Genomic DNA, 17,710 nt, shown 5'->3' on the forward strand with positions numbered 1-17,710 from the left:
TAAATGACAGGTTGTCTGCACAGTACGTCGGCAAACCCATTCAAATGAATGGGCAGATGTTTGCCGACGTATTGTAGCCCTATTTTCAGGCGTAAAACGAGGCATAATACGCCTCGTTTACGTTTGAAAATAGGTCGTGTGAACCCAGCCTAAGGGTATGTTCACACGAGGGCGTCCGTTACAGCTGAAATTACGGGGATGTTTCAGCCTGAAAACATCCCCGTAATTTCAGCCGTACCGGCATGTGCAGGCGCTTGAACGCCGCGTCCATTACGGGCGTAATTAGCGCTGCTATTGATTGGAGTCAATGAATAACGGCTCCAATTACGGCCAAAGAAGTGACAGGTCACTTCTTTGACGCGGGCGTCTATTTACGCGCCGTCATTTGACAGCGGCGCGTAAATATACGCCTCGTGTGAACAGACAAACGTCTGCCCATTGCTTTCAATGGGCAGATGTTTGTCAGCGCTATTGAGGCGCTATTTTCAGACGTAATTCGGGGCAAAAACGCCCGAATTACGTCCGTAAATAGGCCGTGTGAACATACCCTAAGACGTTGAGGGGAGACATCTGTGTTGCTTCTCCTCACTAAACTGATCAAAGTTGGTATTCTACCACCCAAATTGGTGCATTTGAAGAGTAGACTGACATGACTTTGGGAGGTGGCAAGGACCGAAACTCATTATGACTACAACAATTTTATGGATCTCCTCACTCGCATTATTATAATTTCTCTAAATATTATTCCATCACTACTGTAAATGGCAGCAGTGTAAACCATTGGTGGGCCACTAAGCATTGTGTCTGGTATTGCCAGGAGGACATAACCTAAAGGACTGTATGTTTAGTTATATAATGTTATGGGTAGTGGGTGTATAACGTAGTACATAAGTAGTAGGGCAGTAGTAGGGAATCTAGCTTGTAGTCCGAGCTAGATTCAGTTTGCTGCCCTATGTATTTAAGTACTAATTATGTTGCCCAAATTTGCTGTGTCCATGTATCCTCGCCAAGGCAGAGTGGCTTGTTGGTGCCCCCTGGCTCCCAGCACCTAGGGCTTATACCCTGCTGCTTCCCACCTAGATACACCTCTGGAAGAGCTTATAATTAGCAGCACCAAGGCCCCATGCACACGAACGTGTTTTTGCAGCCGCAATTCACCCGCAAATCTGTGGGTGAATGGTGGTCTCATAATTTTCTATCGGCCCATGCACAGGACTGTGGTTTCCATGGTCCATGCATTGCCCGCAAAAAGATAGGAAATGTCTTATTACGCCCATATTTTGCGGTCCAGGCTCATTGAAATGAATACACACAGCCATGTGCACGGCCCGCGGATGGCACTCCGCGGCCGTCCGAGATGCAAATCATGGGCCTTGCACACCACTACGGTCGTGTGCATGAGGCCTTATGGTGTTCCCAGTGTAATTACCCATTGCCAGTTCACTGCCCTGTGTACTTTTAGAAAACTTTTCATATGTCATAGCGACATATCAGAAGTTTTGATTGGTGTGGGTCCAGGGGCTGAGACCCCCACCATCGCTAAAACCAATGTGCAGAAGTGCTCAGCTCAGTCCTCTGCACCTTCGGCTGTGATTGGCGCTCCTCGAAAGGCTGAAGATGGCTCATACATGTTCTAGGGGATCCCGAACTTAAAGCTGACAAGGAGCGCCCATCACAGCCGATGGTGCCGAGTGCTGAGCTGAGTGTTCTTCGTATTAGCGATGTTAGGGGTCTCAGCACACAGACCCCCACCGATCAAAACTTCTGATATGTCGCTATGACATATCAAAAGTTTTCTGAAAGTACAGTTACTCTAAGGGTATGTTCACACGCTTAACAAAAAACGTCTGAAAAATACGGAGCTGATTTCAGAGAAAACAGCCTCTGATTTTCAGGCGTTTTTGAAGCTGAGAATGAAATTTGGAATTATGTTCACACGGAGTATTTTGCAGGCAGAATTTCTGCCTCAAAATTCCGTTTGGAATTCCGTTTGGAAGTTTGAGGCAGATTTTCCTCTCCCTGCACGCCAATTTTCGCTGCGTTTTGCACTGCGCTTTTCGCCCACGCCCATTGGGCGCTGCGGGCATAAAACGCCGCGAAATACGCTTTCTCTGCCTCCCATTGAAGTCAATGGGAGGTCAGAGGCGGAAACGCCCGAAGATAGGGCATGTCGCTTCTTTCTCCCGCGAGCCGGTTTTACCACTCGCAGGAGAAAACCGCCCCGCCTCCCATTGAAATCGACGGGAGGCATTTTTGGGCCGTTTTTTACGAGCTTTTTGGCGCGGTTTCCACGTAAAAAAACTCGTCAAAAAACTCTGTGTGAATTGAGGCTTCTTTTCAGACGTTTTTGGAGGCGTTTTTTGAGGCGTTTTTCATAGTGTTCAATAGAAAATCAGCTCCAAAAAACGCCTCAAGAAGTGACATGCTACTTCTTTTTACGGACCGTCTTTTTACGCTCCGTTTTTTGACAGTGAAGCGTAAAATAAAGGCTCGTGGGAACAGAACATCGTAATTCCCATTGAAAGCAATGGGCAGATGTTTGTAGGCGTATTAGGGGAGTTTTTTCAGGTGTAATTCGAGGCGTAAAACGCCTCAATTACGACTGAAAAGAGGTTGTGTGCACATACCCTTAGGGTATGTTCACACGCACTGTTTTCAGACGTAATTCGGGCGTTTTACGCCTCGAATTACGCCTGAAAAAAACGGCTCCATTACGCCTACGAACATCTGCCCATTGCTTGCAATGGGTTTTACGATGTTCTGTTCCCACGAGGTGTCATTTTATGCGTCGCTGTCAAAAGACGGCGCGTAAAAAGACGCCCGCGTCAGAGAAGTGCATGTCACTTCTTGGGCCGTTTTTGGAGCCGTTTTTCATTGACTCTTTTGAAAAACAGCTCCAATAACGTCCATAAAATACGCCGCAAAAAACGCAAGTTGTTAAAAAACGTCTGAAAATCAGGAGCTGTTTTCAGGCGAAAACAGCTCTGTAATTTCAGACGTATTTTGCTACTGCGTGTGAACATACCCTTATACAATGTTCCTTCTATATATATATATATACACGAGTTTTATCACTGGCAGGAGTGGCATTACCACAAGGGTGTGAATTAGGATACAGTGACGTCACACGGATTTGAATACATGATCTGGATGGAATACACCAGGTACTAAATGAGCAAGTCGGGGGTTTTCTAAAAGAGGATTGGTCTATGAGTCTACAGTAAAATATTGTAATGCTACAGCAAAAAATAAGAAGTCTCATATTTACGTGAAATTCTTCACATGATCAAGACCCCATAGTGCTGTATCTGTAGGGTCACATACATTCAATCAGTCATCTGCCCTGCGTTCACGATATGATATATATACTAGTATATACAGTATCTATATGTATTAGGCCCTGTTCACACGGCATGTCAAAGAATGCTTCAGTAAGCTTCCCATGCAAATCAATGGGAAATCGCACAGTTTGTACATACAACGCTTTTTTTTGCGCCAGCATATTTTAAAAAATGCGTTGTGTAAAAAAGAAGCACCAGATCAATTCTTTGACTCGTAAAATGCGCCAAAAATGTGCCAAATGTTCCCATAGTCAATGGGAGTCCTAATGGCGAGCCAAAAATCGTGCAAAAAGCATGCGGAAAACGCATAAAAAAACGCTAGTGTATTTGACACGTTTATACATCAGGGTGTTTTTTGCGCAGTGTGAACATGCCCTAATTGTGTTTTTATCATGGAACTCCCTGTGTTGTCTTCAATGATCGCAAACTATTCTGGATTACACCCGGGGGAGCCCCCAGAGTGAGGGTGGCAGGTGTCTCTCCGTCACACCCATATGTCCACAAACATCCATCTACTGTTACTTAAAATAGCGCAGTTCGTGTCTACGCTGCCTGAAGAATGAGGCTGATCTTGACCTTACAGAATGAGATATTGTGTAATCCAAGTGAAGCCAAGGGCCGTCCTAATGTATTTCCAACAAAAACGACGACAATTAACCCCAATATGCTATTCTGCCCATGGCCCATTCTTGGGGGTTGAGGACGCTGAGCTATGGGGAACTGTTTGATGGGGTCGCAGACCCTGTAACACTAATGATACTGGGGTCAGTGGTGATTTTCTTACTTTTTTTGGCATTCTAGTGGTAACCAAATTTAAAGGGATCTCTTAACATATCATTAAAGGGAATGTGTCGCGAATTAAACCTTTTTTTTCTAAGTAAGTTACTTATTTCTATTATATTTTTTTACGTTTTTTGCTGTATTTTTTTTTCTTCCACATGGTGGAAAGTATTAAAAATAAAATAATAATTTTACATGTTTTCCTATGTTGGCCACCAGAGGGAGCACTTCCCAGAATTACAGCAAGTTGAATAAGGCAAAACAACCTGACTCACAGCTGCCGTAAATGTGGGAGGGAATCTCACCTCCCCTCCAAGCCAGGAAAAGGTGTCTTCAAATTGCTAAGCAGTGTCCGGCTGCCATTTTGGGTGTGATTGTACAAATGAGAGAGGGACAGACAGAGACACACACACCTTACCTGCAGTGCAGCCGGTCTTCATAATGGCGCCTGCTATCTCCCTACAAACCGGCTTCTCTGCTGTGTGACTCTGAACGGCGTCTGCGCAGTACAGAGCCAGAGAGCAGAAGCAATGAACGGCTCCCGTTCATTGTGTCCTATGCCCTGTGCTGCCGTATTCCATCTGTGTATGTGCCATTAAGAAACACATACACAGATGAAATAAAACATGGCAGCCCCAGTACAGTAAGAAAGTGTCAATAAAAAAAACTTTGTGTGTAAAAAATTTAATAAAGTCAATATAATATTTTATTAAATAAAAACACATAAATTAATAAAAATAAAAAAATCATGAAACTGTCCCTTTAACTAATGCATGCTAAAAATGGCTAAACGGTGCCTGGTCCTGAAACAATTCAAATGCCACAGATTCCTGTTGAGTAGTCACGTCATCTACGGGCGTATGAATGTGGCCTCACAGACAGCCCACTACTGGTAGGATATTTCATTCCATATTCTTAGTCCATTATCATTATGACTGACGCTGCTTCTCTCGTCATCGCCTGCAAATGTCAGCAGGAGATGCAGATACTATTCCGTCACTTTAAACGGCTATAACTTTTTTATGTGTAGGGCTAGCGAGGCGATTCTTTCAATGCTTTTTTTCGATACATATAATTGTAGCATTTTTTTACATTTTTGTTGTTTTTTTTTAGCATTTTTAGGCTTGTAGTTTGAAAAATACTGCAAAAAAAAATTATGATTTTTTACATTTTCTCTCATTTTTGTTGCCAATAGTAAGGCGTTTCCCTAAAATAAACTTTTTATTTCTGAGCATCATTGTCTACCGTAAATTTTGAGATATTTCATGTTTATTTTTGGTAATTGGGTCAGGGCTAGCTTTACGACAATGATTGGTGGGGGGAGCATTATTTTTTGGAGGGGTATTTTATGCGTCATTTTTATTTAATTTATTATATTTTATTTTTTTACTATGGCCTGACCCTTAAAGGTCAGAAAAAACATTTAGGGGACTTTATTATTTCATTATTTTTTTTTACACTATACTTTTTGACTATAAGGGTCCCTCTTACACGGCTTTCACTAGGAGCAAGGATCGGTTATGTATGGGGAAGAGTGCTCGTCCCCTTAGATTTCTATCATGTCGGCAGCGCGTCTCTCTGTTTACACAGGAGGATGTGCTGCCGATAAACATAATATTTTCGGCTACATAAACGATCCGATCAGACGATGAATGAGTGTTTGCTCGTTCATCTGCTGATTGTTGCCCTGTTTACACAGGACAATGATCAGGAACGAGCGTTCTGTGAACGCTCGTTTGCCCGATAATTAGCCCGCGTAAAAGGTCCTTTGCTGGGGCTGTACAGCAGGGGAAATCAGCCTTGTGATAGGGACTATTGTCACTGTTAGGGTATGTTCACACGGCCTATTTACGGACGTAATTCGGGCGTTTTTGCCCCGAATTACGTCTGAAAATAGCGCTGACAAACATCTGCCCATTGAAAGCAATGGGCAGACGTTTGTCTGTTCACACGAGGCGTATATTTACGCACCGCTGTCAAATGACGGCGCGTAAATAGACGCCCGCGTCAAAGAAGTGACCTGTCACTTCTTGGGGCGTAATTGGAGCCGCTATTCATTGACTCCAATGAATAGCAGCGCTAATTACGGCCGTAATTGATGCGGCGTTCAAGCGCCTGCACATGCCGGTACGGCTGAAATTACGGGGATGTTTTCAGGCTGAAACATCCCCGTAATTTCAGCCGTTACGGACCCCCGCCGTGTGAACATACCCTTAGGGCTGCGCTGTCTAGTTACCACCAGCATCCTGACGATCATATGACTAGTCACATGACCACCAGGAACATTAGCGGCGGCGCTATATGTGAGTACAGAGAAGACAAAAATGTTGAAAGCCGCCTCTGGCTTCTCTCCAAGGTCCCTGGCAGCCTCTGACTGCCGGGTACCCAACATTTAGCTGACCAGTTGCTCGGGCAGCAAGCTTAGACCCGAGCCGTTTATATATACATTGGGCGGTCCTCAACCAAGAGCGAATATGCTGAGATGATTTCACAGAGTAAAATGAAGCATTGCCCAGTCATACTGTGACCTGTCAAAATACCTCTTTGTGGGATTGAAACGAGCAACAGATGTATGAGTGTGTATGTTCCTGAAATAAGACCTATAATACATAGAATAATTATTTTATTAATTCTTACAAAAAAATATGGTAAAATAAAATATCAGACATTTGACCATGACAACTTGTTCAATTCAAAGTGGAAACCTTTCCCTTAGGCCTCATTTACACGAGCGTGTGCGTTTTGCGCACGCAAAAATTGCGGCGTTTTGCGTGCGCAAAAGGCACTTACCAGCTCCGTGTGTCAGCCCTGTATGATGCGCGGCTGCGTGATTTTCGCGCAGCCGCCATCATGATGACACTCCGTTTGGATGTTTGTAAACAGAAAAGCACGTGGTGCTTTTCTGTTTACATTCAGAGTTTGACAGCTGTTGCGCGAATCACGAGCGTCCCACGGAAGTGCTTCCGTGCGGTGCACGTGATTTTCACGCACCCATTGACTTCAATGGGTGCGTGATGCGCGAACAGCGCACAAAGATAGGACATGTCGTGAGTTTTTTTCAGCGGACTCACGCTGAGAAAAACTCAAGGACTGTCTGCATGCGCCTATAGACTTATATAGGTGCGTATGACACGCGTGAAAAGCACGCGCGTCGCACGCAAGTATATCACGCTCGTGTAAACGAGCCCTTAGGCCGAATTCAGATGACCGTGGTATACGTCTATGTGATGGCTGTTAAAACAACGGCCGTCACACAGACGCATGTATTTCATTGGGACCATTCACACAACCGTTGTTTCAAGGGAGCGTATAAAGGGTCCGTTGAAGAATTGAACATGTCCTATATTGTTTCGTTTTCACGGATCCCTCGATAGTCTATGGGGATCGGTGAAAACGGGGGCAACTTGGACGTGAAAAGCGGCACGTTCGTCTTAATTCGGCCTTAAAGTGATATTCTATCCTTCAGTATCTAAATAATTTAACCACGTAAAGTTCAAGTATAATAGTTATAATATATATAAGTATAATATACTTATATATACAGTAAATAAGCCCAGGGCAGCTGAATGCAGTACCGAAAACGAATGCTTTCCTCAGATTTATATATTTCGTGGCCACACGAGTTTATTGGTTGCTTGTTATTCTTATAGGTACAGAGGAAGAACGAGTGGAGAGTCATGTGTCTAGGAAAGTATCTGAACCCCCTGTAAGTATTTTTGCTTGTGACATTATTGTTTTTATTGATGTACTTATACACGTCTATGTCATTTTATCGCTCACTTTCTCTTCAGCCAGTAAAAGAGAAGTTCAGCCCCTTGAAGCAGAGGTCTCCCCCCGCCAGCCGCCCCCACCTGTCCCCGGAGGAAATCAAAGACGCAGATCGAGCGGTGAGAATTTCCTCTCATTCATTAGAAGAAAGGGAAAAGGATGTTAGGCTAAGAAGCAGCATGCAGCAGGGTCATCTCCGCCATCCGACATCCTGTGTTCTCCTACTAGGGGAAGAGTCTGCCAAGAGTTGGACCCGATACCAGATCCATCAATTCTGAATTCATTTGATTCTCAGTTGGAAACAATCTGATGTCGACTCAGCTGACTTATATCCCCATTACAATTTTAAAAAGTAACACTAATGGATGTACATAGACGTAGAAATCATAGGGTCCCATAGCAAAACCCAGAATGGGCCCCGGCCCCACCCCCACTGAGAGTTTCACCAAATTCCCATTTTGTTTTATTAGTTAATGTCAATCCAAAATTCTGTGCTGATTGAATTGATGATATATCTAAATATATTTAAATAATATTTTTTTTCTTGCATGCATCCACCACTTGGGGGAGCTAACTGCATATGGGTAGATACAGCTAGTGGTATCCGTATGCAATAAGCTCCCCCTAGTGGAGGCTGCAGGCAACCGCTTTGACTGTGTGTCGAGTAGCAGAAGAAACAATTAAAGCGACCAGACAAAATTATAAATGGGATGGGGTATATAGAGTAATATCACCTGGTGCCCATCAGCTGTGCACCTATGCCATGGATCCGCAGTTTTAGGGTCTTCTCTAAGTTGTCTCAAAATGGCCACAGCGCTTCTCAGGCTGACTCTAAGACACCCTATGTTCTCGGATTGGTAAGAACTGCTCACGTGAGCAGCTCGAGCCAATCCGAGAACAGTGGGAGTGTCTCAGACTTGTTATCTAAGAAGCGCTGCAGCCATTTTGGGACAACACAGAAGGGATCCTTAAACGGCAGATCCACGGTATAGGGGCACAACTGGAGGGCACCAGGTAATATTACTCCATATAGCCTATCATAATTAAACTGTTGTTGCGGGACCGGAGGGTGGCCTTTATTAAAGGAGTTGTCCAGGATTAGAAAAAGTGTCTGCTTTTTTCCAGAAACAGTGCCAGTTTTTACCATCGGCTGTGTCTGGTAGGCAGGCATAGGCAGCGGCCTAGGGCTCCAATGGGGCGGGGGTGCAATTTATAGATTAATTTTTTTTGTGCAACCTATTGCACCTATCATGCTGAACTTCAGAGACCAAGGGTCGGGGGACAAATTCTGAAACCCTTACCTTGGGCACCAAGAGCTTGTCCCACACCTTTTTATTAGCAGTAGTGTAGCTTTAGGGGGTTCAGTTCCAGTCGGCCCTGGTGTCTGCAGAGTCCATAAAAATACTTCTCTATCTCCTAAGTACTATAATGGCACATGATTGTTGGCGGGTACCCTGGTTCAGATGCAAGCTTCACCGTACAGGAACCATCTTATCCATCCATTTTTGTATGGTGCACATGTACGACTAGTTCTCTAGTTTTTTAGCTGGTCCTGAACCCCTTGCACAACATCTCAGTCTGTCTTGAACTTTTCTTTCCTGTTTTAATCCATGCCAGTATGTCTTACGTGTGAGGGTATGTTCACACGCACTAATTACGGACGTAATTCGGGCGTTTTTGCCCCGAATTACGTCCGAAAATAGCGCCTCAATAGCGCTGACAAACATCTGCCCATTGAAAGCAATGGGCAGACGTTTGTCTGTTCACACGAGGCGTAATTTACGCGCCGCTGTCAAATGACGGCGCGTAAATAGACGCCCGCGTCAAAGAAGTGACCTGTCACTTCTTTGGCCGTAATTGGAGCCGTTATTCATTGACTCCAATGAATAGCAGCGCTAATTACGCCCGTAATGGACGCGCCGTTCAAGCGCCTGCACATGCCGGTACGGCTGAAATTACGGGGATGTTTTCAGGCTGAAACATCCCCGTTATTTCAGACGTTACGGACGCCCTCGTGTGAACATACCCTTACACCAACATGAAGGCTTTTCCTGTGAATAAAATTCTTTGGTGTTTCCTGTATAACTCACTTGTGAAGACTTCTAAAGTTCTCCTACTCATTTCCTCCAAATTATAAAGTAAGACCGGGGCTTCTCTGACTTGTCTTATTTAAAGGAACACTGATCCTAAAAGTCCACAGTTTACATAGATAAAGCTTCGAAAAGGAGCTGCTAATATCACTCAGATCAATGGTGGCGGAAGTTCTCAAAACTTGAGATATGTGACATACAGGGATCTTAGGGGCAGGGATTTTTGTGGGCCTCCCCTCAGTTGTCCCATTGAAAAATATCACTTCTACAGTCATCTACTACTGAATCCAAGGGTGTAGCTACGGGTTGGTTTCTGGGCACCAGTGAGGAACGAGAACAATCCATTTCACTAGGCCAGGTTTATTGAGATGCAGGGCTATGGTCCCAAGTGATATATATCCTAGCTACATCTACGCCCCAGCCTGCCATGGATGCCATCAGAGACCATTCATTGGTTTAGCAGTTTCGTGTCTCTGGGGGAAAGCTCCTTCCTTCACTTTCGAATGTCTATAATCATGTAGTCACTACCTGATGTTGTTGGGAACTGTCTGGTTTGGCACTCTGTGGACTCCGTACCCTAAATTCAGATGAGAAGCCCTCAACTCCTACTCAGTCGTTCTCTTCTGCTAATAAGACATAGGGTGATGATGGTGGTTATTGTTTTTGATGAGGCTTTTTTTTTTTTTTGCTTTTAGGCACAGAAAGAGAAACTACACGCAGAGTTAAAGAAAGTTTTGCTACTGAAAGGGCAAAGAAACTCTGCAGAACAAGAGGAACCCAAGATGGAGGCTAATGTGAAGATCACAGAGGTGGGATGTCATCCTATATCTGAGTTTACTTATAATTTCACTTCAGTTTTGGAGTCTTACTTTGCTTGTGTTGTATATGGCATGTTTCGGCACACCATGTCCCCATCGTCACTGTAATCCAATAAATCCAACGTCCAGGAAAGGGGTCCATGAGATCACAATAGAATCCATCATTACCACAACCCAAGTCTGAGGGGATCTGAAATCCACCTCCTTCAGAAACGTATGCGGCTTTCCCAATTTGGCTTCCTTCCCCCACATAATTTGTGTGTTTTTTTTTGGCCAAAAAACAGCATCTAGAAAAACCTCACTTTTTTTGTAAAATGGTACATTTGGTAGGTGTTATTTTATGTTTTTTTTTAGGCGTTTTATTGTTTTGTTTTGTTTTTTTAAATCGTGTGTTGTATGATTTTCCTATTACAAAACATGTGATTCAAAGATCATGTGTTTTTGTACATAATAAAAATACCTATGGAGTTTTATGAGAGAAAAAAACAACTAAGGCCCCATGCACACGACCGTATTTTTCATCTGTAATTATAGACCCTTTTATTTCTATGGGCTACGGACACCTTTCCGTATTTTTACGGATGGGCGTCTGTGCCGTAGAAATGATAGAACCTGTCCTTTTTTTTGTCTGTAATTACGTCACGGACTCCCCATAGAAGTCCATGGGCGCTTTCATGATTACGGACAGCTACGGATGTGCATCTGTAGCAGTCCGTAATTACGGAAGCATTGCTATGCGACGCCAGGGGATTACCCAAGATTCCTCCTTGGGTTTTTTTGCGGATCCGTAAATACGGATGCATTACGGACCGCATTTACTGACACCGCTCCGTCTATGCGGATGATTTACGGATGACTATAAATTACTACGGATCTGCATTTACGTACAGTATTTACGGATGGATGAAATCTACGGACGAGTGCATGGGGCCTAAGGACCCATGCGCACAGCCGTGCCAGTAATCACGGGCTGCGATTGCCGGTACGGCCGGCCTCTGACTGCCGTGGACAGCCGCCCGCATTCTCGGCCCATGCTCCCATACAAAGTATGGGAGCACGGTCCGTAAAAAGCAATAGATAGGACATGTCCTATCTTTTTCGGTACACTTCTACGGCCCGGACACCTTCCTGTAAATAAACGGGAAGGTGTCTGTGAACAATAGAAGTGAATGCGTCGACAATTGCGGTCCGCAATCACGGATGATTTTTACTGTCGTGTGCATGGGGCCTTACTGCTGAAAAAACAGCTCTTGCTTAGATTTCGAAAAAACAGCACTGAGCCAAAAAAAGAAAAATGAAAGAAAACAAACGCACCTAGAAAAACGGAATGTATGAGGAACATTGACTTGCAGCTAACAATTGGCTGCAGCATTTTTTGCAGCAAAAAATCAGGAAAAACACCATGTTTTTTTTGCGTATTATGTCACCCATTTACTGGTATTTAGTGACTACAGCTTTGGTGTTTTTGCTGCCATAGAATTCAATATAAAAATGCAATAAAAGCGCATGATAAAAACAAAAAACACAAATCCGTTAACAATAACGTAAAACAAAGATACAAAAAAAGGCTTGTTTTCTCTTCATGCTTTTGTTCATAGCAAACTTGAGAGAGATTCCTATACTAGACATTTGGTTTGGGAATTGTATAAATAATAATAAGGTTATGCTCGGCTATTGGCTGTTGTGGTTAATGTTTTGCCGTGTTTTTTCCAGGAGAAGCTAAGAGCTTCAGAGATGGTGGAGGTCACAGTAGAAACTGAGGCACAGGCCGGACTGTCTGGTATAGGCATCTCCGGAGGAGGCAAAGATGGACTCTTCGTTTCAGATGTCCTCAAGGACTCCCCCGCTGCCAAAAGCTTGTCCCTGCTTGAAGGTAAAGATTAGTTAGGGTCAATGGTATATGTGCCATGGAGTCAGTCATTGTGTCTGCTATGGGGCCCCCGGAGATAGAGGACCCAGTGCTGGTTGGGCACATCACTTATTTTAATAAGTGATGGGCATACAATATTAGAAAACAAGAGCCAAGGACAATGGAAAGAAGATCGAGGCCTAATTTACACGAGCCTGTTCGGTCCGTGATGTATGGACCGTATGTCGGCAGTATTTCCCAGTCCAAACACACTGCAGGGAGCCGGGCTCCTAGCGTCATAGTTATCTATGGCGCGAGGTGTCCCTGCCTCGCTGTGGAAAACTGTCCCGTACTGAAAACATGATTACAGTCCGTGATAGATTTCCGGCAGCGAGGCAGGAACACCTAGCGTCATAGATAACTATGACGCTAGGAGCCCGGCTCCCTGCAGTGTGTTCGGTCCGGGAAATACTGACAAAATGCAGGAGCACAAATTCCTTATGTCCAAGGTGGAACGTGGTAAGCAGCGTTGTATAATCCATTACTCTGGTCCGCATCTAGATCAGTTAAAAATACACATTGAAATCAAAATAACGGATTACAATCCGTTTGTATCCATTTTACATTGACACCAGTGATAAAAATAACCTATCTGTTAGACATGAGTTTTTTTTTAACTGAATAAAAGTTCTGTACTTTGCACTTTTATCTCCATCAAAAAAACGAATGACTAACATAACGGATGCGAACGAATGCAATTAAAAACCCCATTGATTTCACTGGGATTTTTAACGGATCTGTTTTATCCCTATTCTCATCTAAAAACGGATCAGAATAACGGATTATACAATGCAAGTGTGAACTTAGCCTTAGGGTGCACAGTAATTTGGATACAGAGAGATGAGATGCAGAGAAGCGGAGATGCAGAGAGATGAGTGAATCAATTCTACACCAATCGAATGTTACGAAATTTGAAACTTTTGGGATTCGTCCCACACAAATTACTCAAAATTGCAGCCCCGATTTTGCAGATTAAAAGAAGACAGAGAAGAATCACATGACCTCAGGCGGCTGTCCGCGGCTTCTCCATAATGCCTTGCAGGCAGCACTCTAGCATAGCCAGTCATGAAGGGAAAAGGTGAAAGTCATTGATGTCTCCGTGGCTGACAGTTACACGTCATGCACATGACCGCAGTTTTGCGGCTGTATACTGTCCGCAATTGCGTAACTGCAATTGCGAATAGTACAGAATGGTTTACACCAGACATGGGCAAACTACGGCCCGCGGGCCACATACGGCCCGTTAGGCTTTTTAATCCGGCCCGCCGAACTTGTCCAAATCATAGTAAAAACCTCCTTTTTTTTCCCCTTTCCCTGCAATGCCCACGTTTTCCCAATAGATGGCGCACTCAAAACATATTGACCGTTGTCCTTAACGCCGAAGGACGGATATATCCGTCCTCAGCAGCTGCTAGTTCGCGCAGGAGGACGGATATATCCGTCCTGTGATGGCGCGGGTACTGCCAGTGTACCCACGCGATCAGCGGCAGGAGCACGGCTGTTATACACAGCCTGGCTCCTGCTGCAACTGCCGGAATCGAAGCGCGCTCCGATTCCGGCAGTTTAACCCATTAAATGCCGCTGTCAATAGTGACAGCGGCATCTAATGTGTTTGACAGAGGGAGGGAGCTCCCTCTGTCACCCGATCGGCGCCCCCGCAAACAAATCGCGGGTCGCCGTCGGGTTTCCATGACAGCCGGGGGTCTAACAAAGACCCCCAGGTCTGTCTTCCGCAACTGCCTGTTTGGCGATGCCGGAGGCATGACCTAACAGGTTGCCTGTCAGTTTTACACTGACAGGCAATAATGCTTTGGTATACGAAGTATACCAAAGCATTATATATGCGATCGGCACATCGCATAGTGAAGTCCCCTGGTGGGACTTAAAAAAAAAATGTCAATCAGTTAAATAAAGTTTGTTGAAAAAAAAAAAAATAATTACAGTCAAAATCAAATAAAACTACTTTTTTTGCCCAAAAAGTGGTTTTATTCAGTAAAAGTGTCAAAACAAATAACACATACACATATATGGTATCCCCGCGATCATAACAACTTGACCAATAAAATGAACACATTAATGAAACCGCCGGATGAACGGCGTCCAAAAAACCCGCAAAAAACAACGGCAAAATTCTCTCTTTTCTCCCATTCCCCCCATAAAAAATAAAATAAAAGTTAATCTATAAGTCCTATGTACCCCAAAATAGTACTAATGAAAACTACGCATTGGCCCGCAAAAATCAAGCCCACATACGGTCACATCGACGGAAAAATAAAAAAATGACGGCTCTTGGAACGCGGCGATGCAAAAACAAGTAATTTTTTTCTAAAAGGGTTTTTATTGTGCAAACGTAGGAAAACATATAAAACCTTTACACATTTGGTATCCCTGTAATCGTGCCGACCCGTAGAATAAAGGTAACATGTTATTTATGCTGCATAGTAAAGGGCATAAATTTATAACGTGAAAATTAATGCTGGAATAGCTGCTTATTTTCAATTCTCTCCTAAAATAAAGTTAATAAAAGTTAATCAATATATTGTAAGCATCTAAAAATGGTGCAATTACAAAATACAACTCGTCCCGCAAAAAACAAGCCCTTATACGGCTATGTCGACGTAATAAAAAAAAGAGTTACGACTCTTGGAATGCGACCATGAAAAAACAAAAAATAATCCTTGGTCATTAACGTGCAAAATGGCCCGGTCATTAAGGGGTTAATGTGGCGCGTATTTCTCTTTATTTCACTTCGTTTCACGTCACCATTAAGCCCTTCGGTTTTCAAAGAGTACAATATCAGCCGTCACTTTGCCACGAAGCATGCAAACTATGCTAGCAAGCAGTCAACACAAGAACGGGCGGCTACTGCTCAGAGGTTGGCAGCTAATTTACAGAGTCAACAGAACTTTTTTCTTGATAAATCACAGTGCGTATGTTATTTTAATCTATTTACATTTCCTCCTCCCAGTATCTGCGAAATAGTATGTAAATGCCATATCTTGCATATTCCTTGAGACAAATTTATTAACTGATAATGGCTATTTTTCACATTTGAAAGACAGTTAATAAATTGGGTTGTAGTGTTCTTACTGTGCTATGAGGTTTGCACACACTACATTTAATGCTTTAGTATATCCGGCCCAAACACTCCCTCCAAATGCTCCTGGCCCGGCCCCTCTGTCAAATTTTAGAACCCATTGTGGCCCGCGAGTCAAAAAGTTTGCCCACCCCTGGTTTACACGGTCCATGCATTGCCCGAAACTCTGGATTGTAAAAAAAAATAGGACATGTCATTATACGGTCCGCATTTACAGTCCAGGCTCATTGAAATGAATGCACTTCTTCTGTGTGCATGGTCCTTGATTGCGGACAGCCCACAGATGACACTCCGTGCCGTAATCACGGACCGTGCACACAGCTACGGCCGTGTGCAGAGGCCTTACACGAGTCATAGTCACTTTAAACAGCCCAACTAGGAAACACTGCTGCTTTGTGGCTGCGGGGAACGAGAGAAGAGAGAGGATGTCAGACAGAGAGTGAGAGTTAGTAAAACACTGAGTACAGATAGATAGTAGATTAGTGTCAGTGAGTGTGTTTCATAGTGAACAGAAGAGAATAGATAGTTAGATTTACTATGATTTGATAGAGAGATAGATTTTAGAGAGAGTGTGACAGTGAGTTAGTTAGGCAGGCACAAGCAGCCATTGCTGTGAGTGAGTGCTGCTGCAGCTGTACAGTTCTTATATTCATTTGTGAATCACCAATCCTTATCACATCATTCACAAATCTACTTCAACTATATTAATCCTGGTGCTAATAGCGTGTGGCTTCCTTCTGAAACAGATGTCACAGACATGACGTCACTTATTGTTTCGCATATATCTCATAGTGCCACCAAAAATTGGCACATTGTTATATTGTTCTGCGTCAAGCATTTATACAGCGCCATTACACTTCAGTATGTGTCCAAGTGACATTTTTTTAAACAAATAAATAGAGTTAAAAGCGATTGCTTCTTCACTTTCCAGACGATCAGACACACTATCACTGGCACATGTAGCCATGACGGTGGAAGTGGTGGATAATTGATATAATTTGATCATTTCTATATTTTTATTTTTTTCTTCAAAATAGCACCAAACCTGTTGTGTGTGCGTGTGCGTGCGTGCGTGCGTGCGTGCGTGTGAATGTGTGTGTCAACAGGCTTCTGCCACCAAATAGAGAAAAATTTTTGGACAGTTTTTTCATTTAAAAAAACCATTTTTAAAAAATCCTACAAAACAGTGTGTTTTTAAACAAGCTGTTTGTTACCACAGGCTACCATCATGTTACCCATGGCCATATATGTTGCTGTCACTTTGACATTACAAGCTCTTTAACGCCAGCATTAATAAGGAGTTGGATACAGTCCTAGAAGATCTCAGAGTGTCATACACGGATTTTCAGGGCAATCGGGGCTCTTTCGATTCGCAATAAATGTATTCAGACCAAATTAAATATGACAATCGGTTCGAATGCAGCGGACCCAAAACTAATTTTGGGAAATTCGTTCATCACTCACCAGGCATTATAAAAACAAAAAAACACAGGATTGAGCAGATAATAAATTAAGCTAGAAATGAGTTCCATTCAATGTATTATATCGTTGATTTAAGGAATAAATTGGGGTTAATTACATTGCACATAACCTTGTGCCTTCTGCTTGTAACATGGTTTTATTTTGACAGGGGACCAGATCCTCAGTGCCAGAGTTTACTTTGAAAACATTCAATATGAAGATGCCTTGAAGATCCTCCAGTATGTAGAACAATATAAAGTCTCTTACTGCCTCAAAAGGACAGTGCCGTCTAGTGATGTTACAATGTCTCCAAGCTCCGGGAGTGTGGAAGTGAAGGGTCCAAAAGCAAAGATGCCAAAAATGGTATGTAAAAGTTTAGATTAAACAAATTTATTAATGATGTGCGCACTTGTTGTATGCAAATATTAGACGCACATGTACGCGAG

At 43.4% G+C, this 17,710-nt stretch overlaps 1 protein-coding gene across 1 annotated transcript in view; it reads left to right on the forward strand.

Annotated features, from left to right (window-relative positions):
• Positions 1 to 17,710, forward strand: part of PRX (periaxin) — a 43,011-nt gene that overhangs the window by 16,790 nt on the left and 8,511 nt on the right. The window contains exons 2-6 of the mRNA XM_075836102.1: positions 7,772 to 7,827; positions 7,913 to 8,008; positions 10,675 to 10,788; positions 12,511 to 12,670; positions 17,434 to 17,627. Coding sequence (XP_075692217.1) covers positions 10,762 to 10,788; positions 12,511 to 12,670; positions 17,434 to 17,627 — 381 coding nt within the window. The 5' untranslated portion in view covers positions 7,772 to 7,827; positions 7,913 to 8,008; positions 10,675 to 10,761. The remainder of the gene's footprint in view (positions 1 to 7,771; positions 7,828 to 7,912; positions 8,009 to 10,674; positions 10,789 to 12,510; positions 12,671 to 17,433; positions 17,628 to 17,710) is intronic.

This window comes from Rhinoderma darwinii, chromosome 8 (assembly GCF_050947455.1).
Source record: "Rhinoderma darwinii isolate aRhiDar2 chromosome 8, aRhiDar2.hap1, whole genome shotgun sequence".
Classification (NCBI taxonomy): domain Eukaryota; kingdom Metazoa; phylum Chordata; class Amphibia; order Anura; family Rhinodermatidae; genus Rhinoderma; species Rhinoderma darwinii.